Source organism: Vulpes lagopus, chromosome 3, assembly GCF_018345385.1.
Source record: "Vulpes lagopus strain Blue_001 chromosome 3, ASM1834538v1, whole genome shotgun sequence".
Lineage (NCBI taxonomy): Eukaryota > Metazoa > Chordata > Mammalia > Carnivora > Canidae > Vulpes > Vulpes lagopus.
In genome coordinates, this window is record NC_054826.1 from 107,182,369 (window position 1) to 107,206,782 (window position 24,414).

Below are 24,414 nucleotides of genomic sequence, written 5' to 3' on the forward strand. Positions count from 1 at the left end.
GTTGCTGGAGCAGGAATAGGGCAGAAGCCAGGGATGAGGCTGCAGGTGTCGGCTGCAGGTGTCAGTTACAGCCAGACTGGGAAGGGCAGAAAAGCAGCAAGAGACAGGAGGTCTCTGGGAACCCTAAGAGAGGGTCAGGAGGGTCAGTGGGTTGTGATGAGAGAGTGGAGGATGGAGTTCAAGGTTTGAGAGGCATGGTAGCTCTGAGCAATAGCAAAGGATGGGGAGTGGTTGTGATCAGAGGGTGAGTAGGGTGGCTCACCTCCCGGATGGATGGTAGGACTTGGGGATGTGAGGCAGACCAGTCAGGGCCCATGCCTTTTCTCATGATCAGTCTCAGGTTGTTTGAGACACCACCCTCTCTACACTCCACCCCCCACCTTGCCCCTCCCGGAGTGAGGAGCCTCAGTTGCATGGGATGCAGGGGAATGAGCTGTCACCACTAGGGGACACTGCAGGGAAACCAGTCCAGGTTAGGCAAGTGCCAGGTACTCTTCCTTCTCCTCCAAGCAACTCTCCAGGAGTGCACCCCTACATGTACTGGTACTTCCCAGGGCAGTGGGCTCCAGGCGGTCCTGCTGGGCAGTGCCTATGTAGGTCTGGGGAGGCAGAGTATAATAAGGGAAAGCCCCCTTGGTTTCTGTCTCACTGCAGGGACCCAGCAGGGAAACCCCACAGATCCCAAAAGGAAAGTGGGCCTTGGGGAAGACCAAGAAACCCCCATCTTGTCCCTGAAGATGGAAAATCCAGGGTGGGGCTAAGGGTGGAGCTGTGCTGGAAGGGAGACCTGTGGTTGATGCAGCCCAGCCCTGACAGCCATCCACAGAACAGAAACACACAGAGCAGGATTATTCTGGGACCTAGCTGAGCCCCATCCTGACCTCACACAACCCCAACCTAGTGAGCCCTGACCCTGGTCATCAGCAGAACTCTTACTCCAGCCCAGGCATGAGCCTTCTCTGTCAGAACCTTAGCCACAGCCCGAGCCCTGTGTCCAATCGGGATTGAGCTCTAAGTTCATTCCTGACTGGTCCCAAGCAGAGCCTCCAGGTCACTGATGGCTCTGACCCCAAACACAGATAGAGCCAGGACGATGACCCCAGACAAAGTTCTAGACCAAGTCCAGCCCTACACCAAATCCTGGTCCTGGTTATAGACTGAGCTCTAATCTTAAATCTTACTCTGGCCAAAGCTGAACTTTTGGCCCTGAATGGGTCCATTCTCATTCGCCCTGACGGTGGCTGTAGACTGAGCCCTCATCCTGCCCGGACTGGGACCCCACTACTCCACACAAAGCCCTATCCCAGCCCCACGATGAGCTCCCCTCTTCCTTCGCACTCCCTCCCTCAGCTACCTGGTAAACCAGAGAAGAGTAGGATGACTCAAAACCCCAAATCCTCTCTGATGGGCAATCCCCTTACCTGGCCATCCATCTTCTAAAGGACTGTGAGCTGGTGATGGCACTAGGATGATAATGACAGAGCAGAGAAACAGGAGGATTTAGTCTGTGGAATCTATCAGTTCCCTAGAGCAGTGGCTCACCTGGGGAGCGGGATGTGAGGGGAGGGCTGGTCCCGGGAGCTCAGCAAGGGGTCTGGAGCTTGGATAGACTGAAACCCCAGCTTCCCGCCACCCCCCACTGTGCCTCCCGCCCCCTCTGGGAAGGGAAATGACATTTCCCCATTTCAGCAAGGGGTGGTGAGCAGGGAAGACTGAGTGCAAAGCCGAAAGTACAAGCAGACGGAAAGTGAAACTGGTGCAGCCCCCAGTATAAGACCCCTGCCCGGGAGATGGCTGGCCACACGGGCTGGGCCCTGCTATGGGCCAGATGGCAGGAGACCTTGGCTGGCGTGAGTTTGAGACCAGGGCTGGGGGCGGCGGGGTGCTAAGCGTGGCTGAGACTGAGCAAGGGATGGGAGGGCTTGACTGTTATGGATGGGGGCTAGGGGTTGAGGGGCAACTACTTGGCCAAGACTAAGAATACAAGATATAGTCGACTGGAGAATGGGAATGAGTCTGGCATGAATAGGGGGGAGGACAGGGGCGGAGGGGCGATAGTTCAGCCAGGGCTGGGCAGAGGACAGGAAGGCTTGACTGGCCTGAATGGAGAGAGGTAGGCAGCCAGTTTGATTAGGACCAGAACCAGGCAGATACATGAAGAGTTTGGTTGGAGTGAATGAGCAGGGACCAGACAGTTTCGTTGAGAACTGGGGCTGGTAGAGGAAGAACAGCAAGAGGAGTTGGCTGGGGTATGGGGCTGGGGCCAAGGAGTCAGCAGCCTAACTAGGTCAAGGGTCTGTAACTTGGAAGGAGGTCCAATCCGCAGTTGGTGACTCAAAGAGTCAGAGGCTAGAACCAGAGCCACAGGAAGAGGAGCAGATGGTAGGGCCACAATAGGGAGCAAGGGCTGGAGGCTGGGAAAAGAGCCAGGGTCGAGGACCCAGCATTGGGTACAGAGGGTAAGGGAAAAGCCATGGGAAAGGGTCTGGAGCTCCAGAGCTCAGAAAGGAAGCAGGGGGTGAGTTCAAAATGGCACAGCTCAATTCTGGGTGGGGGTATGCACTTTCCCTTAAAGTAGAGCTAAGAAGAACCCCACACTGCCTGAAGTCTCTGTGATACCAGAGTGGTCTCCACGCCAGGGGAGCCTGAATGCTGGGGGTCACAGGCACCTTCCCCCCACCTCTGGAAGTACATTGCTGAATGAAAGTACCCAGAAGCGCCCTTTAGTCTTTATTTACAGGACAATTTGGGGAGCAGAGCCCAGGGATTTGGGATCAAGAATGGACAGGCAAGAGCCATGGAGAGGAGGACGAGCAGAAACTGACTTAGGCTTAGAACCTAGTTTTGGTTTGTGTTTCGAGAATTGTGTAACTCCAGTGATTGCTAGATTTCCTCTCCTTGATGGAGAGACTACCAAATACGGTCCTCTTCCCAGAGCTCCCACCCTAGGGCTCTTCTCCCTCTGTCCAGGAAATACAGGGCAGGAAGTACTTTCAGAAATCAGCTTGTCAGACTCCCCCATTTTACAGATGGGAACCTGAGGCGCAGAGATAAGAGGTGACTTGCTCAAGGGAAGAACCTACATGAGAAACAGGTTCTGACTCCCATTCTGGGCCCTCCTCCTCTTCCAGGCACACTCTGTTCCTCAACACTGCAGAGTGACCCACCTGCCTTGGTGGTGGCTGGGCCAATCTGTCCTTCTGACTCCCTGGGGTAGAGCCTCCGGCATTGCCCGCCCACCTCTGGGGCTCTGGTTCAGGCCATTAGAGCTGCCTGGCTAAGCCCAAGGAATTCTCAGCCGAACACAGTGTGCCCACTCCAGGGGAGGTAGCTGCCTCCTCTAAGCTCCCTGGGGAAAGCACACAGGCTCTGCATTTGGGCAGATCTGTAATCCAGTCCTGGTTCTCTCCCCTTCTTGCTATGTGACCTCGGGCTAGTTAACTTCGCTGAGCCTCATTTTTCTCATCTGCAAAATGCACAGGATAATAGCACCCAGACTGCTACATACAGTTGAATGGTTTGTTCACTGAAAAAAGACACTTGGCTAACAGAGTTAGTGGGGGATCAAGATCCAGCTTGAGATCTGCTTGCAAAGGTGGGTACTCTGTGCAAAGTTGTGTCTATCTTGGAGAAGAGGTACCTTCCTTTCATTCATATGGAGATGCCATATGGTGTTTTCAATAACTCCCATTTTCTCAGGGGCTGTGCGGGGTCAGTGAGATGGTACACAGGGCTTGCCTATAGCGCAGGCTAGAAAAGGCACGTGAGTTCTCAAGCTTTCCCTTCATCCTGCCCACCATCTCTCCCCTTCCAGGGCTTGGCCTTTTACTGCTCTCCCTACTCCTGGCTCGAGCTGGTGTCTGGGGATTCCCGAGACCGCCAGGGAGGTCCCCCCTGAGCCTGCAGGATTTGCGGAGGGAGTTCAAGGTCAGCCTGCAGTTGGCCAAGAAGCTGTTCTCGGAGGTTCGGATCCAGGCCCACCACTTTGTGAGTCTCCCCATGCAACTGGTTTGGGGGATGGGCAAACCCCCATTCCCTCTGGCCCCCACTAACAGACCTTACCCCACAGGCTGAATCTCAGTTGCCAGGAGTAAGCCTGGACCTCCTGCCTCTGGGAGATCAGCTCCCCAACGTCTCCCTGCCCTTCCAGGCCTGGCACAGCCTCTCTGTGAGTTGGGGGCTGGTGGAGGGGCGCAGGAGAACTGGCAGTAAGGCTGGGCTGGGTGGATGGAGATGAAATCGGGGATTGAATGGAAAATGGATTTGGGAAGGAATGGAGGAAATAGATCTGGACAAGGTTGAGTATGTCATTGGATATAAAGATACAGCTGGAATACAGAATGGTGTGAGAATGAGGCTGCACATATGGAGGATGGATGGGATTGGGATTAGGAGTGGGACTAGGGTAGGAAGGAGGTTGGAGACAGGATAAAAACACAAGCTAGTTGATGGACAGGAAAGGGAATGGTGAAGAAGGGGAGAGAGTGGGGCTATGGACAGGGAGTCATGGGATGGTGGAGATGGCGTTGGCTTTGATCCTCAGCCTTTGAGCCTTCCTGATCCCTTCCTTTCTCTCCCACAGGACCCAGAACGACTCTGTTTCCTCTCCATGATGCTTCAACCCTTCCACGCCCTCTTGGAAAGCCTGGGAAGCCAAGGGGGCTGGACTAACTCTGAGAAGATGCACCTGTGGACCATGAGGCTGGATCTCCGGGATTTGCAGCGGCATCTCCGCTTCCAGGTAGAGTACCCACCCACCTGCTCAACTCCCAGAGACTAACACACAAAATTGAAGCTCATTGGCTCCCTTTTAAAAACATCCCTTGCCCAAAGGTTGGGTAAGTTTGGAGAGAGATGCTCTAGATCCTGTGTGTGTGTGTGTGTGTGTCCGCATCCCTGGCTCTGCTCCCTGAATCTTTGCCTTCCCATGGAGTCTTGGTCTGAACAGCTCTGAAGCACCCAGAACAGCTGCTGGCATCAGGAGGGCCTGCAACAAAGCTGGTTCCCTTCTCCTTCAGCCTCTGATCAGCAGCTCCTGAAGATTTCCAAGGGAAACAGGCATTTTACTCTTAAACAAATAGAAAATGCCAGCAGCATAAAAACAAAAAACAAACAAAAAAACCCCCCAAAAAACTAGCTATACCACTTTTCTGCCTGTTTTGTATCCTAAGACGACCCTGAAGAGAAGAACTTCTGGAATTCCAAATGCCCAGGGCCATCCTGGATGAGTGTACCAGCTCCATGAGCAGCATCTTACCCTGTGACTTCCATTTTCTCGAACCAAAAAATCAGGCGGGCCCCGTGAGATAATGACATAATGGAAGATCTAAAGTAGGGGCTGCCCAGGGAAATCATGATCTTGTGGTCTCTGATGTCATTCTGTACCATTGGGCACAGAAAGGAACAAGGGTTTGCTCCTGGCCTCCCCTTGACCATTGTCTGACCGGTGGGCCTCTCCTGGCAGGTGCTGGCGGCAGGACTCAGCCTTCCCGAGGAGGAAGAGGAGGAGCAGCATGAGGAGAGGAAAGGGCTGCTCCTCGCAGCGGCTCCGGGTGGCCCCTCCCAGACAGCAGTGCAGCCCTCCTGGCCTCAGCTCCTCTACACGTACCAGTTGCTGCACTCTTTGGAGCTCGCCTTGGCTCGGGCTGTGAGAGACTTGCTGTTACTCTCCCAAGCTGGAAACCCAGCCCCACCCGTGGGGCACTCCACATTTGGCTCCCAGCCCTGATGGAGCGACTTCTCAGCCCCATTCCTTCACCACCCTTCAGGACCTGGGGGCTGGAGTCTGGGCTGGCAGGACAGCCTGCATCCAGCTCATTTGCCTTAAACAAGGCAAGGCTCCACCGGCTTCCCACCCCAACCCCTACTCAATAACTTAAGACCCCTCCAGTCCCTGCCAGATATTTATTTCTTGGATATTTATTTATTGGTTAGGGAAACGATGGTTTATTTATTGTTTCAGAGCCTGCTAGTTGTCCTCGGACGAGACCACCTTGCGGGCTGCCTAATAAAGCACTCTCATCTTCCCTCAGAGTCAGCTTCTTTTCAGAGAAGGGGTACTTGACACCCAAAGGGCAAGGGCCTGGGATGGGGTCTATAGCCTCTGGCCACCCTGGACCCCTCTCTGCTCTTAAATTCTGGGAGCTTCCTCCAGTCTGGCTACTGGGCTGGTTGTTGCCATAGTAACCAGCAGAGTCATGAGTTTTTGAGAGCTCAAGGCCACAGATCTGTTTGCCACCAACATCTGATTGCAAATGAAGCTCCGTAGACCCTCCTGACCCCTTTCCACTGGGCTAGCTCCTGCCCCAGAGGTTTGTGTGACTGTTCCCCAGCTCTCTGAAGTCCTGGCTGGGGACTGGGAACAGTCAGGGAGGGAAGGCTATGGGGACTACTGTCCTGTCCCCTTGGTCCTCCAGACAGCTGAGGCAGATTAGAAAGGTGGTCGGGACAGGCCATGAGAGGTGGTCCCAGGGGCCAGGGAGTCCGTCACCATATTGCCAAGGCATGCTCTTCCAAATCATGGTTCTAAAAACGTCTGGCTCTGTCTGCTCCACGAATGACACACGGAGAAACTGAGGCCCAGAGGATGAGAAGTGTGTATCCAAAATGTCAGAAGGAGATAGGCCAAGCAGGGTTCAGTGCACCCTCTGAGGACCCTCTGAGCCTCACCCAGGGCCCAGCTCCCAGGGGCTCAGGGCCTTCCCTAGGGTTTCGGTTGGCGCAGTCGGGCTTGCAGTTCCTGCATCATGCCGGAGTGTGCCAGGCCAAACCTGCAGATGGAGACAGATGATGGGAGCCGGTCCCCCGGGGTCTGTGGCCTCCTCCGCACCCCAGCCCTACCACCTCACTCTGTGCTTACCCACGTCCCAGGGGCCTTCTGGCTGGCAGTGGAGTCCCTTCAGGCTTTGGGGGACTTGGCTCTGGGGGTTTCTCTGGCCGGAGAAGGCTCTGCTCAGAGGGTGCCAGCTCTTCCTCAGATGGGGGGCTGGGAGGTTCTTCCTGCTGCTCTGGGGCTCGGGTCCCACGGAAAGAGGGCCGGGAGCGTCTCAGCGAGGAGCTGCGAGACAGGAGGACACGGCTCCGGGGGATAGACACGTCCAGGAGAGACCCAGGGAGCGGGGCCTGCAGGGAAGGAGGCACAGAGTACCATGGGGCCAGATTCGAGATTCTGTTCTGCCCGGCCCTGGTCCCTAGCTGGAGCTCTCACCTCACTCCAGCTGTTGAGGGCATCCCCTCCGGCCCCATGCGGCCTAGGCTTGGCCTCTGCAGGCTCCTGGTTTGTTGACTGGCCCTCCTGGCCCTGGACATCCTCCAGGCCTCCTGGAACAATGTCCTTGGCTTCTGCTCCCTGGTCTGTAGTCACCTCAGCATCCTCCACATCAAGGGGCCTTCGTGCCTCTCCTTCAGGGTGGTGGTCTCCACGCTGCCCCTCCCTGCCTTGCCCCTGCTCCTTCATCTGCCATCCCACAGCCTCCTTTTCCAATGGCATCTGCCCTCCTCGGAGGCCCTCAGCCTCCACAGTGGCCACAGCCCTCTCTGTCCTCACCACCTGGGAGCCTGAGGTAAAGCCATCCATCCCACAGCTTCCTTCTGCCACTGCAGGTTCCCTGACCTCAGCCCACTCTCCCCTGGGCTCATCCTCTCTGGCTTCCAAAGCCTCTGCTTGGCCCTCTCTGCCAGTCACCTCCTCTGCTGAGCCCTCCAGGCCAAACTCCGGCCCACCTTGGTTTTCTCCTGGTGCAGCCTCTACCAGTTCTTCGCCTCCCCCAGCCTCCTGCCTCCCTTCTGAGTCCCAAGCTTCCCCAGCCTCTCTTTTGGGCCCTTCCCCAGCTCCAACAGCCCTTCCATCCAGAGCTGGCATCTCCCTCACTATCTCAGTAGCTAAAGAACTGGCCCCTGGGTCCTCGCTGTCTTGGAGGCTCAGAGCAGTCTCCTCCAGCCTCCAGTCTCCACTGGATGTTGTGTCTGCCCCCCAGGGCACTGTGGCCTCCACCTCCTCATCCTCTGTTTCTCTGACATCTGACTTTCCCAGTGACTGACCTGTCCCTGCATCTGCCCCTTGCCTTCCACCCAGCTCTTGGCTCTCTGGTGCAGGGACCTCTCCCTTCTCTGCTCCACACCCTGCTTCCTGGGCTTTCTTCCACTCCCCGATTGTCTCCAGGACACCTGAGAGGACAGACTCTTGGCCTCCCTTGGCCTCCTTTGGTGCCTGGCCTCCTGAAGCCTCCCCCTCCTCCTCTTCAGCACCTGCTTTTTCTTCCTGGGCATCCTCTCTCTCCACACCCATTCTCTGGTTCTCCCAGACTTCTGCCCCAAGGGCACCAGGCTTTACATTTCCTATGTTCCTGGGATCTTCTTCCAGGTTCTCTTCTGTCTCTCTGCTCAGGGCTGAAACGCCCCAGAGCTCTTCCTCACCCCCCTGTCCCTCCCCAGGCTGCTCTGTCAGGGTCTGGGGGCCTGCCATCAGCTCAGCTTCCTGGCCTGCAGTGACCTCATGCTCAAGGTCACCCAAAATCACCCCCTGTGCTTCTGCAACTGTCTGAGCCTCCTCCTCGCTCCTCTCTCTGCTGAACTCCTTCTCAGGACTGGTGGTCTCTGGGGCTGCCTCCAGGTCAGCATCCCCTTCAGCCTCATTTGCCACTTTGTCCTTGGGCGACTCAGCCTCTGTGGCCAAGCAACCCTCTTTCTCTTCTCTAGCCATGTCTGCCTGCGCCACCTCCTCCACACTGGCTGGAACAGTCCCAATCACTGAGGCTTGCCTCCCCTCGGCCTCTATCACTCTCTGATCTGCCTGGACCTCAAAGCCTTCCTCTACCTTCCTCTCTGACCCCTGGCCTTCTGTAGCCTCTCTCCCTACTGTCTGGTCCTTAGATGCTTCTTCAATGTCCTCAGTTCCCAGGGCCTGGGTCTGTTTGGGGGAAAACCTCATCTCAGCCTCTCTATTCTCATCCACCTCATCCTCCTGATCTCCCCCGGAGGCCTCCTCGAATGCCCAGGCCTTCCCTGTGTCCTCTGAGATCCTTTCTCCTGAGACTTCGCCATATTCGGTCTTCCTGGCTCCTGAGAGGTCATCTTCCTTCCCAGCTGAGGTTGTCCTGGCCTCTCTCCAGCCTAAAGGTATCCCATCCTTCCCCCTGCCTAAGGCTGTCTCAGCCTCCTCCTCCCTGCCTGAGGCTGTCTCAGCCTCTTCTCCACCTGAGGTCTTGGCTTCTTCCTTTTCTGAGGCTATGCTCTCCTCTCCCCTGCCTGAGACTGTCTCATCTTTCCCCCTGCCTGTGATTGTTCTATCTCCCTCTCCACCTGAGATCCTCTCATTGCGCTCCCCACCTGAAGTTGTCCTGGCTTCCTCCCAATCTGAGGCTGCGTCATCCTTCTCTCTGCCTGAGGCTGTCCCATCCTCCTCCCTGCCCAAGGCTCTTCTATCTTCCTCCTCCCTGCCTGAGGCTATCCCAGCTTCTTCCCTTTCTGAGGTTATGCTCTCCCCTCCCCTGCCTGAGACTGTCTCATCTTTCCCCCTGCCTGAGATTGTCCTGTCCTCCTCCCCACCTGAGACTGTCTCATCCCCCTCCCTACCTGAGGTTGTCCTGGGTTCCTCCCAGTCCGAGGCAGTCCCATCCTCCTCCTTGCCTGAGGCTATTCTATCCTCCTCCCCCACTGAGATTTTCTCCTTGTCCTCCCAGCCTGAGGCTGTCCCATCCCCCTCCCCACCTGAGGTTGTCCCGGCCTCCTCCCTGCTTGAGACTGTCCTAGTTTCCTCCCTGCCTAAGGCTGTCCTGTCCTCACTTTCTGTCCCTGGCTCCTGTGTTTCCTGTCCCCTCATGCTTCGACTGCCCCTGAGGACCACCCTCACCTCTTCTTCCTTCCCAGCCTCTTTGGTTGCAGACCCCTGGATCTCCTCTGCAACTGCCTCCTTGATCTGCTGCTCTAATGACTCCCTGTTGTCCCCTGCTACTTTCTGCCCATCAGCACCTACCTCCCCCTCAGGGTCCCTGTGCCAGGTCCACTGTGACTCCGCCTCCTTTGCCACCTCTGGTTTTCCTTCCTTGACCTCTTCCGCCTCCTCCTCCTGTTCCCAGGTTCTCAGTGTCTCCTCTCTGTTCACTTCCCGCTCACTGGGCCCTCGACTCTCCTGGACTTGGCTGCTGTTGTCTTGACCAGCCTCAGACCCTGCCTCGGACTCCTCTCTGGCCTCTAAGTGGGCACTTGGCCCCTGGCCCCTGGCAGCCTTGGATGCCTCCCGGACCCCAATGTCCTGCCCATCTGCCTGAGACCCATGGGAGCTGCCTTCTTCCCAACCCCAGGTCTGTTCTGTAGCTGAACCTCCCTCCTGGCATCTTCCAGCCTCTCTGGGCCCTCTCAGCCCTCCATCCTCCTTGCTTTGGCTGCCTCCAAGGCCCTCCAGGGCATCCTGGGCTTCCTTCTCTTCGGTCTTCCCTGGCCTTCCTGCAGCCACCTCCCCCAGTTCCTCGGCTACCCTTGCTGCCTTCCTCTCTGCGGTGGGGACCTCATCTCCCATAAGGTAGGAGACAAAGGAGCTGAGGGAGTCCTGGAAGAGAAGGGGGAAGGGAAAGAGGCATTAAGGGGAGGCCCAGCCCTCTCCCTTGGGACTTTGGCCCAGAGGAACTCAGGCCACAGAAGGGCTCTGGAATCTGGGAGGGGAAAGAACTGGATTTGCAGGAGGAAGAGGAAAGGGTTAGATTAGGGGTAGGTGGACATGTCTGTGGAGGTGGGAGGACTGAAACCCAGAAACACTCAGGCTAGAAGACTACCTGATCCTGGGGAAGGGATCTCGAGTCTGAGGAGAGTTTCAAAGGGAAGAAGGAAGGTGAGGCCCCAGGGAGCAGAATGAAAGCCTCTGGCATCTCTTTGCCCCTCTCACCAGTGCTCCCCTCAAGGCCTGATGCAGCCCAGGGAGATGTAGCCGAAGGAAATCCATCCTGTCTGTCTCTGTCTGTGTGTCCAGAAAGCTGACAAATGACTGTCCCCACCCACGGAGACAAGCCAGTCTTCCCCAGGGCCCAAGACACTTCCTCTTCCCCTGTGTCTCCCTGACACATCCCCTGTCCAGGCCCTGCCCACCTTCTGCAATGCCTCAGCAGCTCCCAGCTCTGGCTGGGAAATGGGCGTGTATCACACGGAGAGCTCAGGTGCATATCTGGAGCTGAAGGGTGAGGGGGGAGGCCATAAAGAAAAAACTTGGAAGCAGGAGATCTCAGAACTGGGGAGGGGGAAAGGGGCTGTGGCAACTGCAGCTCAAGTGACTCAGGTCTTGTATTCACACCTCAGCCATTTCCGGCTCCCCCCTCAAGCCACAGCTACTCTGTGAGAGGAAGCTGGGGTTTGTGGTTCCTGTTTTGCCTAGGGACAAGGAGTAGGAGAGAAGAGGAGCTGGTAAGAGCTCTGGCTTCTCATTTAAGGGTCATTAATGCTTCCCCAAGGGGAAGAGGGGGCTGAGTTAGTGGCTCCAGTGCCCATTCCCTCATCCGCAGTCATTGTTGCGAAACAAAACTTGGCTAAGCTTTGTATTGTGGTTATTTGTGTCTACCTCCCACCCTCCTATGAGTTCCTTGAAGGCAGAGGCCACATAGGACATGTTGCTGAGTTTGCAGGGCCCCACATGGGTAGTAGGACACCATTTTTCATTGGCTGAGTAACCTGGGAAGCAGACCAGAGGGGGCACATTTCAAACAGCAGTCTGAGGACTTGGTGGTGAGAGAGCTGGTAGAGGTGGGCACCAGCCATAGAAGCCCATAGAAGAGATTAGCAGGGGAAGGACTCAATGAAGAAAACTCAGGATGCTGCTTTACCACCTAGAGGAAGGTAAGAGAATAATCACTTGGTATTTTGGACTATGTGAAGTGGCTTTGATCTGTACCTCATCCCCCAATCCCCTCCCTGATCACCAATTCGAGGAACTAGATGAGGTCAGAGAATCAGAATCTTTGACCTTATTATCGTCGGGTCTAAACACTCTTGATGCAGGCAGGAATTCTGCAGCCTGCGGAGCCAAGCACACCTGCCTCTGGTGCTCTACTTCCTATTGTTAAAAGGGTCTCTAAGGTCAGCTTTAGGTCTAACCTTACATCATCACCAGCAAGTTTCCTTTTTTTCTCATCTGTAAAACCAGGGCTTGGACTATTTCTGTGATATTCTTTGGTTCTTGGATAATTTGGCAAAAGGGATCTCTTTAATGCTTTGGATGTTGCCAATAGATAGAAATCCTCTTAAGTGAGAGTGATCTTTAGTTTCAGTTCTGAAAAGCAATCTTAGGGCAAGAGATAGGAAGTAAGAATGCCTCGAAGCTGGCTTTGTTCGCAGCCAGAAACAGGGACGAGTAGCCAGGTGGCCATTTTTATTTCTGGCAATTGAAGGCCGGCAGAGGAGCTGAAGCCGCTCACTGCCATGACTAGTGCTGGCAGGATACCGTCAAGACCTTGGGCGCCGCTGGTGTAACGTCACGGCTCTTCTTGCTGATCCTACCCGCTCCAGTTTTAAACCAGCGGTTCCAGCGTTCCCCCGGCCTCTCTCTGCCCCCCGCCGCGCGGCTAGGAAGGCCTGAAGCGAAGACACCGAGAGCACCCGGAAGTCGTGGTGACCTCCAAGCACGTGATGAGGAGCCCGCTGGTGCTGTCACGTGACCCGCCAACCTGCGGTACCTCGGGGCCGAACTTGCAGCTGCTCTTAAAGGTACAGACCGTGGAGCCCCCTGCTTTAAAGGGGGCTGGGGCAGAGTCCCACGGGTGGGCCGTGGTGGGGGGTGCGAGGGCGCGAGATGGAGCCCCGGGGTAACTCGGTGGGGCGCCCGGCGCGAGTGCAGCGGAGAAGCCGGAGATGGGACCTGCAGTGGGGCGTTGATCCTTCTCGGCTGTCGCAGACCCTCACCCGCCCGGTCGGAGCCAATTCTGGACGCTCCCTGACTTTGAACCCTTCGTGGGACCTGAACTTGATGCCATGGGAGGTTGTGCGGGCTCGCGGCGGCGCCTTTTGGATTCGGAGGGTGCGTATTCCTGCCCGCCCTCCCGAGAGTGACAGCCTCTGCCCCGCAACCCACCCGACTCGGGGCTCGGGCGCGGGCTCGGGGGGACACCTGTGGCACCTTCGTGCACCTGCGAGGGAGGTGGGGTTCATGCTGTTCTCTTCTCGCCCTCGCAGAGGAGGAGACCGCCCCGGAACCTCGGCCCCCTCGGTCTGACCATAAGGGAGCCCTTTGGAAGAACGTGATGGGTTTCTGGTGAGTGGTCTGAACACTTCAGTAGAAGTAAAAATGGGGTGAAAAAAATTGGGAAGCAATAGGAGGAAAGAGGGAAGAAAGAGTTGAGCTGGGAAAAAGGAGTTGAATTCACAAATATTTACTGAAACCAGTTGGGTTGCCCTGAGGCAGCGTGTAAACCTCCAAGACTTCACTCATTTACTTAACCACCTTCAAATTTGGGGCAGATTCTCAGATCACCTGTAGGACTACTTACTTTCGTGTTTTTACTCCAAACAGTTCAGACTTTAAATTTGTAAGTACATATGTTTTTTATTTTTTTTATTTTAGTCTATCTTTTAAAATATTTTATTTATTCACGAGAGGCAGAGACATAGGCAGAGGGAGACTCAGGCTCCATGCAGGGAGCCTGATGTGGAACTCAATCCCGAGACCCTGGGATCACACCCTGAGTGACAGGCACTTAACCACTGAGCCACCCAGGTGTCCCAATACATGTGTTTTTTAAAAGAAATCTTTATTTTATTTTTATTTATTCACCAGAGAGACATAGGCAGAGGGAGAAGCAGGCTGCATGCAGGGAGCCCGAGGTGGGACTCTATCCTGGGACTCCAGGATCATGCCCTGGGCCAAAGGCAGGTGCTAAACCGCTAAGCCACCCAGGCGTCCCTGAAATCTTTAAATCACTACTGTAGATAGAAAGCCAGTGTTTTTTCTAATGCATGTTTTTACAAATGCACCCCCACTTTTTAAAAGATCAACCATCTAAAACAAAAGAAAAGGGATGCTTGGGTGGCTCAGCTTTTGAGCCTCTGCCTTCGGCTCAGTGCGTGATCCCGGGATCCAGGATGGAGTCCCACATCCGGCTCCCTGCGAGGAGCCTGCTTCTCCCTCTGCCTGTGTCTCTGCCTCTCTCTGTGTGTCTTTCATGAATAAATAAATATTTTAAAAAAATAAAAGCTCATCCATCTACCTTCTGAAATCATTCTGATATTGAGCCTTGGGAAATCCTTCTAGGGGCTAACCTAACATTGAGGGCTTGGGTGGCACACTGGGTTGGAAGTGACTTCCCATGTGACTCTGGAAGAGGCCTGTAACCTCTCCAAGCCTCAGCTTGACGGCCGCAAAATGAAAAGAACGGTGGGACCATGTCATGGACTTGTGAAAAGAGCACATAAAATCTCTGGCGCTAGGCGCAGTTCCTTTCCCATCACTGAGTGTAGCTCTGGGAAATGAGAGTAAGCAAAAAAGATCTTTTGTGGGTCGTAGAAGGCTTTGGTATTGTTTTAATCTGCACAGCTCCCTGTGAAGTGGAGAGAAGAAAAACTTGTGTCCCCATTTACACATGAGTAGACCGAGGCTGCTCAAGTTGAAAGCGGCAGTCTTTGAGACCTGAACAGGGTCCTTTGGGCTTCGAGCCCCAGGATCTTTGTACTGCTCCACAGCACATCAGAGATGGAGGAACAGTGGATGAGAAATGCCCCAGGAACTGAATTATGGTGGAAGCTTGGAGAGAGTCATCAAGGATGACTTTTTTTTTTAATTTTATTTATTCATTCATGAGAGACACACACACACACACAGAGGCAGAGACACAGGCAGAGGGAGAAGCAGGCTCCATGCAGGGAGCCTGACGTGGGACTCGATCCCAGGTCTCCAGGATCAGGCCATGGGCCGAAGGCAGCGCTAAACCACTGAGCCATCCGAGCTGCCCGACTTCTTTTCCTGAGAGGGATAAGGTGTGAACCCAAGTCTGTCATCCCAAACCCTGTATTTCTAACCCTAACACTGAAATGGAGATGGGGTCTGGTGATAGAGAACAACAAGGGAGTTGATTAAAAACCACAGGAGGTGAGATTTGATGCTAGGACTGTGGGTAGATTGTATTGTAAGCATGGAAGGAGGTTAATACCTGTTTATATGTCAGTTATATCTCAGTAAAACTGGATCGGGGGGGAAAAAGTCCATTCTGTTCACTCTAGGCTCCTGGGCCTTTGCAACAACTTCTCTTATGTGGTGATGCTCAGCGCTGCCCATGACATCCTTAGCCACCAGAGGGCATCTGGGAACCAGAGCCATGTAAGTGATCCTCTCTACCACCACCGGACCATGTTTAGTCAGAGGAAGATGAGGGACTCACTCTAGAGCAGGGACCCCTTTGAAAAACTCATGGAATGGGGTGGCCAAGGAGTGGGGCAAGGGGGTTAAAGTTCCCAGTCTCCCAGACCACAGAGCGGGAAGGGTTTTTGAGAATCAAATGGTGCCACCTATGCAAACTCAAATGTGGGTGAGGCCATGGTCTATAGCAGCGTTCCTTAACCCTAATGCTGTTAATTTTAGGCTGGAGCATTCTTTGTTGTGGGACTTTCATGTGCATTGTGTAGTGCTTAACAGCACCCTAGCGAGTCCTCTACCAGCCAGATACTAAGTGTACCCCCTGCTTTCCAGTTGAGACACGAATGTCTCCAGACATTGCCAACTGTTCCCTGGGGGGTATAATCAGTTGAGAATCTCTTGTCTGTGATGAGCTGGAGTGGGGGGTGCTGGAGTAGCCACCACCTTGCAAATCCAACAGGGAATTTGGTCCAAGACCAGCTTTTCGGGAAACCTAATTTTTAATTTGTTTTTTGGATGAATAGCTACAAAGACTTTATCAAATTATTTTAAATGTTAGCATTTACATATTCTCATGTATACATAGAATAGTTATTTGGAATCCTCAGGCCATGGGGTTGCTAATGTGTCCACATGTGAGGTTGGTGGGGAAAAAATGAGACCAGGCTTGGAGCCACAGGGCTTTAAAAAATTGGAAATCCTCCTAGGGGTTTAAGAGGAGTAGGTCGAAGGGGAAAGGGTCACTGAGGGAGTTTGGTTTAACCCCACCCTCACAGATCTCCAGCTGAATCTCCTTTCCCGTTCTTCGGGGAAAGGGACCCATTTCCAGCCTGTATGCCTACTGTATGTATATGCCCGCTCCCTAAAATTGACATGGCAAACATACCCAAGCTTCCAGTGGGATAGGGCCTTATAAATATATTTATCTCAGAGAAAATAAGGCACTTTGGGAGCATTACAAGTTCACTCCTACCTGTACATTGTTCTAGACAGAAAGTAAAAATTTGGGAACCCCAATTTTTTTGGATGAAAGCTCCTGAATGTGTTACCCAAGTAGAGCCCATTTACAGAGCCACTTTTGGCCTTTGGGTCCTTAATTTGAACTTTCTATGAGGGTAACCTCACCCTCCCTGTTGTGCACTTAGAGAAACTGAGACCCCAAGAGGCCAGACCCAAGGCCATCCTCCAAGTTAGGGCTGAGCTGGGACTGGAGCTAGGCCCTTTGTGTGTGTCTCCTCTCGGCTCTGTGGGTGAAAGATTCTTTTCCGCCATCAGGTGGACCCAGACCCTCCGCCTACTGCCCACAATAGCTCATCTCGATTTGACTGCAACTCTGTCTCCACGGCTGTGAGTACCCACCTCGTCCTCCCCAACCCCTGCCACCCCCACCCCTCAGCACCTGGCTGCTACCATCATGATGATCATAATTAAGACTGAAGTTTCCTAAGCCTTTTCTGTGTGTAGCATACATTATCTCCTGTGATCGTCACAGTGCTACTAGGAGCTAAGCACTGTAAGCATCTCCCTCCTGCCCCTCATATTCCAGGTCAGGGAACTGAAGCTCAGACAATGCACATGTCTTGACACAAAGCTACAGAGCAGCAGAGCTGGGACTTGAACCCAGATCTCTCTGACCTTAGAGCCTGTGTCTGTAGCTGGTCAACCTGGCCGGTGTCTGTCTTTCCTTGGCCGCTTGGTTGGGAGGCTTGTCGCTGGGACCGTCAGGGATCTCACTCTGTTCTCCTGTTCCAGGCAGTGCTCCTGGCAGACATCCTCCCCACCCTCATCATCAAACTGCTAGCTCCCCTTGGTCTGCATCTGCTGCCCTACAGGTCTGGGTGGGATGGCAGGAAGAAGGGCAGGTGGGATCTGAAGTGGGGGTGGGGGATGGCGGTAGGGGGAGGCTGGGAGGTTGGGAGGGCTAGGGAGTTGCAGCAGTGGAAGCTGACCTTCTTCTGCCCTCCCTACCTCTTGCCCCTCAGCCCCCGGGTTCTTGTCAGTGGGATTTGTGCCGCTGGAAGCTTCATCCTGGTTGCCTTTTCTCATTCAGTGGGGACCAGCCTGTGTGGTGAGTGTGAGGTTCTGTGTCAGGTGTAACTCAGATGAACCAAAACAGAGCATTGCAGGGGTAGTCTTCCCAACTTCTGAGAAGAAAGGGATTGTTTTTATACCCTCAGTCCTTCTGGGACTGTCACAAGTAGGAGTTGGGAGATAAGGTCATTTGGAGGGATGGGTGATGGCCAGAGGAGGGTGGGGGCTGAGCTAGGAGGAAATGGATGGAGTATAGGTAGCTGGAGGTGAGCAGGGTCACCAACACCCCCCGTCATGGGGGTGGCTGAGGCATCAGGGATGAGTTCTCGTTCTGGAGCTGACACCTGGGTAGATAGAGGTACCATTCATTTCCTATAAGAGGGCATGCTGGGAAGCAGGTTGGTTCTTGGTTCTCTTCCAGATCTGAAGCATCCCCTGTCCAGGGGATCTGTTTTTAGTCCCTCTGAGCTGATGCAGAGGAGGCCATGGCCAGATACCTCAGGGGATCAGGGCTATGGGGGTGTGTGGCCACTGGCATGCTTGTCCTCCCTCCAGGTGTGGTCTTGGCCAGCATCTCATCAGGTGTGGGAGAGGTCACCTTCCTCTCACTCACTGCCTTCTACCCCAGGTAAGCAGGTGGATCAGGGAGTGAGGGAGAGGACCTTTCAGTGCTGGCTGTGATCCTTGCTCATCTCTTGTGTTCTTCTCAGGGCTGTGATCTCCTGGTGGTCCTCAGGAACTGGGGGAGCAGGACTGATGGGAGCATTGTCCTATCTGGGCCTCACCCAGTCTGGCCTCTCCCCTCAGCACACCCTACTGTCCATGCTGGGTATCCCCGCCCTGATGCTGGCCAGGTAGGCTGCGTAGGCTGGGAGGGTGAGGGATTCGAGGAGAGAACTAGATCAGATGCTCCCAATCTTTGGATCCCCACAGCCTGTGGGGTATCCAATGTGGGGGTATGGATTCTGGACTGTGATAGGCCTGCTTTGAGTTCTGGAGCTGCTGCTTGTTGGCTGTATGGTGTAGGACAAAGTACTCTACCTGTCTGGTCCGCCTTGCTTCCCCGTGTGAAGCATCTGGTACAGTGTGGGTCCCAAGATGACTTGAAGGAGGCAGGGGTGGACTTTACCTTATTAATTTGGAGTGTATTAGAGAACGTTTTAAGTAGCCAATCAAACCTGTCATTTTAAAGATTATTGCTTAGGACAAGGCCACATAGAAAAAGTGAATTAATTTAAAGGAAAATGATGAGAAAAAAATATTTTGTATAGGAGGAGTGTAAACACAGCCAATATAGAAGAGACTGAAATTTCCAAAGTTCTGGCCCAGCATGGAATGAGTACATGATAAATGGTAGCCAGAGCAATCATTAGAATAACAATGACAAGAAAACAAAGTTGACTTGCTTGGTGTGAGCCATGAGTCCAAACAAGGGCTGGTGGGTATAAACAACAAGGAGACAAATTTCTGCTCCAAAGAAGGAAGCACCTTTCTGCAGTTGCGGCTCTCTGGCACAGGATGAGGGGGCCTACAAGGAGTATAGGAATGATGAGGGGCTGCCCTGGGAGGGTGGGCACTTCGATCTCATCTCCATCCCACCCGTTCCTAGCTATTTCTTTTTGCTCACATCTCCTGAGCCCCAGGACCCCGGAGGGGAAGAAGAGGCAGAGACATCAGCACGGCAGCCCCTGATAGACAGTGAAACCCCAGAGTCGAAGCCAGGTAGGAGATTTGGGGTCCCTCAGACTCGTCACACTCTCTCTCTGAAAGGGCACCAGCCTTTCTACTCTACAGTGGACACAGGAGGGGAGGTGGACGGCAGTGCTGGTTAGGGTAAGAGCCAATTGCATCCATCTATTCAAGAATACTCACTGGGGCACTTAGGTGGCGCAGTCAGTTAAGCAACCGGCTCTTGATTGAATCTCAGCTCATCATATCAGGGTCATGGGATCAAGCCCCCTGGGCTCCACAATGAGTGTAGAGCCTGCAAAAGAGCTTCTCAGTGAGTGCTTACGATGTGCTGATCACTAGGGGTACCAGGTGCACAACATGAGGAATGGGGGCAGATTCGTAAACAAGTAGCTGAATCAGAAACATGTTATTTTCAAGCCTTGGTAAGTGCTGGCCAGACATAAAGCAGAGAGGGCTGCTAGGAACTGAGGGAAATAGAGAAGGGTCCTACCTGGAAGAAGTGGTCCGAGAAAACCTTTTTGAGGAGATGTCATTGGCCTGAAATTTGAATGACAGGGAGCCAGCCTTATGGACAGCAAGGTGAACAGGCTGCAGGCAGAGCGAACAGCAGTGGGGGGCACCTGGGTGACTCAGTTGGTTAAGCGTCTGCCTTCAGCTCAGCTCATGATCTCAGGGTCTTGGAATCAAGACCTACGTCAGGCTCCCTGCTCAGTGGGGAGCCCGCTTTTCCCTCCCCTCTGCTGCTTCCTCTGCTTGTGTCTCTCACTCACTGTTAAATAAACAAATAAAATCTTAAAAAAAAAAAAAAAAGATCCTTTGTTGGGAATGAACTTGGATGGTCAGGAAACGGAAGGGGCCAGTGTGGCTGGGTTGGAGAGATAAAGCTATCAAACTGTACAAGAGCTATGGAGAGGTCCCACCAGTTAATTCCTTTTTTTTTTTTTTAATTGTGATAAAATATATTTAACATGAAGTTTACCAATTTAACCATTTGGAGGGGGGCAGGGACAGAGGAAGAGAGAAAATCTTAAGTGCAAAGGAATCTCACAACCCTGAGATCATGACCTGAGCTGAAACCAAGTCAGACGCTTAACCAAATGACCTCCCCACCCCCGCCCCGGGACTCCTTAACCTTTTTTTTTTTTTTCCTTAACCATTTTTAATTGTACAATCCAGTGGCATTTAAGTGCCTTCCTGCAGTGAGTATGAATGTGGTTGGTTCTTACCCACCAGCGCACCTCTGCCGAGTCCATGTGCCAATCTCACCTTCCTTTCCCTCCCCATTCCCCTGCAGACTCCAGCTCAAACCTCTCCCTTCAGGAAAGGTGGACTGTGTTCAAGGTATGGTTGGTGGCTGTGGTGAGGCCCCCACCCTCACAGCCAGTGCCTGCCTGCCAGCTTTCCACTTATGTCTTCTGACTCTTCCAGGGCTTGCTATGGTACATTGTCCCCTTGGTCCTAGTTTACTTTGCGGAGTATTTCATCAATCAGGGGCTGGTGAGTGAGGGTTACAGGGAGGGGTGCAAGTCATAATAGAGGCAGGGGCCCCACTTGTCTCTGACCGTCTACCCTCTGTGCTCTTTGCTGCAGTTCGAGCTCCTGTTCTTCCGGAACACATCCCTGAATCATGCTCAGCAGTATCGCTGGTAAGAAGAGTGAGATGGGGCAGCAGGATGGGCGGGGGACTGGGAGGGCCCCTTGATGATGGGGCTGGCAGCAGCTGGGGCCATCCTGCTGAGTAGGGGCCCAGAGGGGCTTCCTTCTCCTCTCTGCCCCCTTCAAAGGTACCAGATGCTCTACCAGGCTGGCGTCTTTGTTTCCCGTTCTTCTCTCCGTTGCTGTCGCATCCGTTTCACATGGGTCCTGGCCCTGCTGCAGGTACCAAGCCTGGCTTTCCCTCCATTCCCTCCTTGGCTCCCAGCTACCCAAGACCCCAGGCCTCCTTCCCTCCGCAGGAAGTGTTTCTTGCCCACTGTCAGGTTGTCTGGGGAACAGAAGGCCAGCAGGACTCCAGCTCTGTATAAAATGTGTGGCCTTGGGAAACCTGGCAAACGTGGATGCAAATCCCACCTTCTGTTCTCTGCAGTTGTGTGACTTAGGGCAGGTCTCTAAACCAGTCCAAGATGAGAGTTCCTCATCTCTGAATCAGGAGTGGCCAACATCTGCTTCTCTAGGTAGTTATAAAAAATAGAGATGAGAAGAAGTGTTTTAGAGCACTAGAAGTACTTCCTTGTTGATTTTCTCAAGCTTCATGCTGAGACACAGGCTTTCAAATAATATCTCTGTGGATTAAAAAAAAAAATGACGCACTGGTCTTTTACTCTGGATGGTTCATTATGATAGAACCAGTGATGTTGTAGCCAACAAGTTATTTGCCGCCAGGCTGGTGAGCAAATTTAACTTCCTGTTGCAGAACTATGACAGCCTTAAGTGAACACACACCATTCTCTCCCATGGTCTAACTCAAGTAGCTTCACATAACCAGCCTTCATTGTTTCAAAGTCCGGGGTCTCTTAGCCCCTGAAGGTAACTATCAAAATAAACCTTCCATTAGTCCAGGGAAGTCATTTTTCATAAACTGAGCCTGATTCTAGCATAACAAGATATAGAACAAATCTAGGTTGCACTTGAATGTTTCGACAGTACTGTGTGAATGCCCTGTAGCTTTCTTCCTTATTTTTCTGAACAGTACTGCCCGCCCAGGGCCCTGTATCACCAAAGTCGCAAATTGTTGTATCAACAACTCTGAACTCAGGGTTCTTCATTAGATGCCACTGACATGGGTAGCTTAGGATTTTAGCTGTAATTTTAACCAAGGCTGCTCTGTAGAATTAGTGGCTTATCATCATTTAATTCTAATTTTTTTTTTATTATTTATTTATGATAGTCATACAGAGAGAGAGAGAGAGAGGCAGAGACACAGGCAGAGGGAGAAGCAGGCTCCATGCACCGGGAGCCTGACGTGGGATTCGATCCCGGGTTTCCAGGATCGCGCCCTGGGCCAAAGGCAGGCGCCAAACCGCTGCGCCACCCAGGGATCCCTCATCATTTAATTCTATTACAAAAAGTGTGTAGCCCCATGACACAGACAAAAGTGTTGGTGGTGTACTGCCAGTCACATTAGTATCACCGCATGTGTTTTTTTAAATGCAGACCTCTGAGCTCACCTCAGACTTAATGAATTAGAAGCTTCAAGGGCAAGGCTTTTGTGGGTCACAAGGTGCCCAGGTGATCTGTATGTACATTGTGCATGAACCACCATGGCCGCCTACGTATTGGCAAGGCAACCCTACATGCTTAGGCCTAGGACACTGGGATCCTCTGAAGGACTGGGGCACAGAGGAGGGACCTACCCCCGTGGGTGGGGCAAGAGTAGCTTCCTAAGAGACATGAGAACACCTCACCCAGAGTTTCTCAACCTCGGCCTTATTGACATTTGGAGTTGAATCATTTGTTGCACGGCTATCCCATGCACTGCAAGGTGTTGAGCAGCATCTATGGCCCCTGGCAACTCCCTCCCCACTCGAGACAGCCCAGAACATCTTTAGACATTGCCAAATGTCCCCTGGGTGGCAGAAATCACACCCAGTTGGAAACTGCTGGTCCACCCAAAGTCTCAGTCTGGTAAAATGGTGGGAGAGGGGTGGGCCTCTCTCTTCAGGGAGCCCTTGGGAAGAGGCATGAGAGCCCAGGAGCAGGAGAGATCCTGATCCTGGTTGAGCTGCGAATAGTGGTGACCAGGAGATCTTAAGTGAGGGAAGGGGAATAGTGTCCAGGAGTGACATGAGCCAAGGTGAGGTTGGGGGAGGGACTTACAATGTCTAGGGTGCTGGGACAGGATAGGAAGGCCTACCCCACATCCAGGGTCTGGTAGGCCAGCTGGGTGTTGGGATTTGATCCGGGTCTGTCAGCCCTCTCCTCAGCATCTCCCAGAACCAGGGGCCACTGGATGGGATCTCAGCCTCTGGTCCCAGGCTCAGCCTTCCCCTCCACCTGCATCCCCAGTGCCTCAACCTGGCCTTTCTGCTGGTGGACGTGTGGTTCAGCTTCCTGCCCAGCATCTACCTCATCTTCCTGATCATTCTGTATGAGGGGCTCCTCGGAGGTGCTGCCTATGTGAACACCTTCCACAACATTGCCCTGGAGGTCAGTACCAGCTAGGCAAGGGCTGCGGGGTGGGGGGAATGGGGGGGCGTCTAGGATTGAAGCCTCACCCCTGCTTCCTGTCCTCCCCAGACAAGTGACCAGCACCGGGAATTTGCCATGGCAGCTGCCTGTATCTCGGACACTTTGGGAATCTCCCTGTCGGGGCTCCTGGCCCTGCCTCTGCATGACTTCCTTTGTCACCTGTCTTGACACTCTGGCTTCTCAGGACATGGAAAACACTAACCTAGGCCTACACTGACAGGCGGGCGAGCGCTGGCGCACAGCCCAGAGCCCACTCACCAGCTCTGCTTCCGACTTTCCAAGGGCAAGCAGCGGGGGCACAGAGAAGTGCCCAGGTCCCATCCCCCCTTTGAGCAAGAGCCCGCGGTTTTTGCCTACTCCCAGGCTGGCCTCGGGGAGTTTCTTCACAGCGTGACTTCCTCACAATAAATGCCTGTTTTACCAATTTTATCAGTTGACTCCTGTGCCATTTTTCTTCCTGAAAGAAAAAAAACATTCTTTTGTTATAGAAGTAATAAAAATGGACTTTGGAATATGTGCAGGAGAGTATAAAGAAAGCATTTCAGCAGATCTCTACCTATTCTTTGAGACTTTACTCATATACTCATTCGTTCATTCATTCACTGTATGGGGCAATCTACATATATTTTTCCCCAATGTAAGTTTTCTATAAGTTTTCAAACATACAGAGAGATCGAAAGAATTCCCAGAATAAGTGCTCATGTATGTAAGACTGGGTTCTATGGGGAACATTTTGCTACAGTTACTTTATCACATATGTAACACTCCATCCAAATGAAGTCTTACTTTTGCAATATATTTCAAAGTAGGAGGCTGACTCTAATACACTTCCCTCTGTTTATTTTTTAAGACTATTTTTAAGTAATCTCTACGTCCAACATGGGGCTTGAACTTGCAATCCTGAGATCAAGAGTCTTACACCACCAACTGAGCCAGCCAGGTGCCCCTAATACAGTTCCATCTAGATGCTTCAGCATGTGTATTAGCTAGAATCTGGTATTTTTATATAGTCCTTTTTTTAAGTTGTTTTTTTTTAAAGATTTTATTTATTCATGAGAGAATTTGTGAATTTTATTTATTCATACCCTGAGCCAACGACAGATGCTCAACCACTGAGCCACCCAGGAGTCCCTGTATAGTCGTTTTTATAGGTACAATTTTTATACAGTGAAATGCAC

At 53.0% G+C, this 24,414-nt stretch overlaps 3 protein-coding genes across 4 annotated transcripts; 2 read left to right on the plus strand and 1 right to left on the minus strand.

The window, feature by feature from the left end:
• The first annotated feature begins 1,725 nt into the window (after nucleotides 1–1,725).
• On the plus strand, nucleotides 1,726–5,887 carry IL27 (interleukin 27). Of its 2 annotated transcripts, XM_041746801.1 has the most exons (5): nucleotides 1,726–1,850; nucleotides 3,815–3,987; nucleotides 4,070–4,168; nucleotides 4,583–4,741; nucleotides 5,465–5,887. In XM_041746801.1, the coding sequence occupies exons 1-5, from the start codon at nucleotides 1,820–1,822 to the stop codon at nucleotides 5,726–5,728; spliced, it is 726 nt and encodes a 241-aa protein (XP_041602735.1). In that variant the 5' UTR covers nucleotides 1,726–1,819; the 3' UTR covers nucleotides 5,729–5,887. The 2 variants fall into 2 exon arrangements, with proteins under 2 accessions (XP_041602735.1, XP_041602737.1); XM_041746803.1 differs by lacking the exon at nucleotides 4,070–4,168.
• Nucleotides 5,888–5,909: 22 nt separating this feature from the next.
• APOBR (apolipoprotein B receptor) lies at nucleotides 5,910–11,006 on the minus strand. The gene is made up of 4 exons (XM_041746800.1): nucleotides 10,880–11,006; nucleotides 7,208–10,546; nucleotides 6,860–7,122; nucleotides 5,910–6,770 (listed from the first exon to the last, which is right to left on the minus strand). The coding sequence occupies exons 1-4, from the start codon at nucleotides 10,934–10,936 to the stop codon at nucleotides 6,704–6,706; spliced, it is 3,726 nt and encodes a 1,241-aa protein (XP_041602734.1). The 5' UTR covers nucleotides 10,937–11,006; the 3' UTR covers nucleotides 5,910–6,703.
• Nucleotides 11,007–12,542: 1,536 nt separating this feature from the next.
• CLN3 (CLN3 lysosomal/endosomal transmembrane protein, battenin) lies at nucleotides 12,543–23,665 on the plus strand. The gene is made up of 16 exons (XM_041750611.1): nucleotides 12,543–12,687; nucleotides 12,875–12,997; nucleotides 13,153–13,231; nucleotides 15,193–15,289; nucleotides 16,601–16,672; nucleotides 17,078–17,157; nucleotides 17,308–17,393; nucleotides 17,912–17,984; nucleotides 18,067–18,210; nucleotides 18,966–19,078; nucleotides 20,343–20,389; nucleotides 20,477–20,545; nucleotides 20,639–20,694; nucleotides 20,833–20,926; nucleotides 23,054–23,194; nucleotides 23,285–23,665. Exons 2-16 carry the CDS (start codon nucleotides 12,952–12,954, stop codon nucleotides 23,402–23,404), a joined length of 1,317 nt encoding a protein of 438 aa, XP_041606545.1. The 5' UTR covers nucleotides 12,543–12,687; nucleotides 12,875–12,951; the 3' UTR covers nucleotides 23,405–23,665.
• Nucleotides 23,666–24,414: the final 749 nt, after the last annotated feature.

Bases quoted from the DNA above. Each gene is read 5' to 3' on its own strand.
- CLN3 (XM_041750611.1), top strand. From the start codon at position 12,952: ATGGGAGGTTGTGCGGGCTCGCGGCGGCGCCTTTTGGATTCGGAGG. The intron at 17,985-18,066 runs GTAAGCAGGTGG...TGTTCTTCTCAG, and splicing joins CTCACTGCCTTCTACCCCAG to GGCTGTGATCTCCTGGTGGT. The intron at 23,195-23,284 runs GTCAGTACCAGC...TGTCCTCCCCAG, and splicing joins TCCACAACATTGCCCTGGAG to ACAAGTGACCAGCACCGGGA.
- IL27 (XM_041746801.1), top strand. From the start codon at position 1,820: ATGGGCCAGATGGCAGGAGACCTTGGCTGGC. The intron at 1,851-3,814 runs GTGAGTTTGAGA...CTCCCCTTCCAG, and splicing joins GGCAGGAGACCTTGGCTGGC to GGCTTGGCCTTTTACTGCTC. The intron at 3,988-4,069 runs GTGAGTCTCCCC...CTTACCCCACAG, and splicing joins GGATCCAGGCCCACCACTTT to GCTGAATCTCAGTTGCCAGG.
- APOBR (XM_041746800.1), bottom strand. From the start codon at position 10,936: ATGGATTTCCTTCGGCTACATCTCCCTGGGCTGCATCAGGCCTTGAGG. The intron at 7,123-7,207 runs GTGAGAGCTCCA...CCTTCCCTGCAG, and splicing joins CCCTCAACAGCTGGAGTGAG to GCCCCGCTCCCTGGGTCTCT. The intron at 6,771-6,859 runs GTAAGCACAGAG...CTCCATCTGCAG, and splicing joins AGAAGGCCCCTGGGACGTGG to GTTTGGCCTGGCACACTCCG.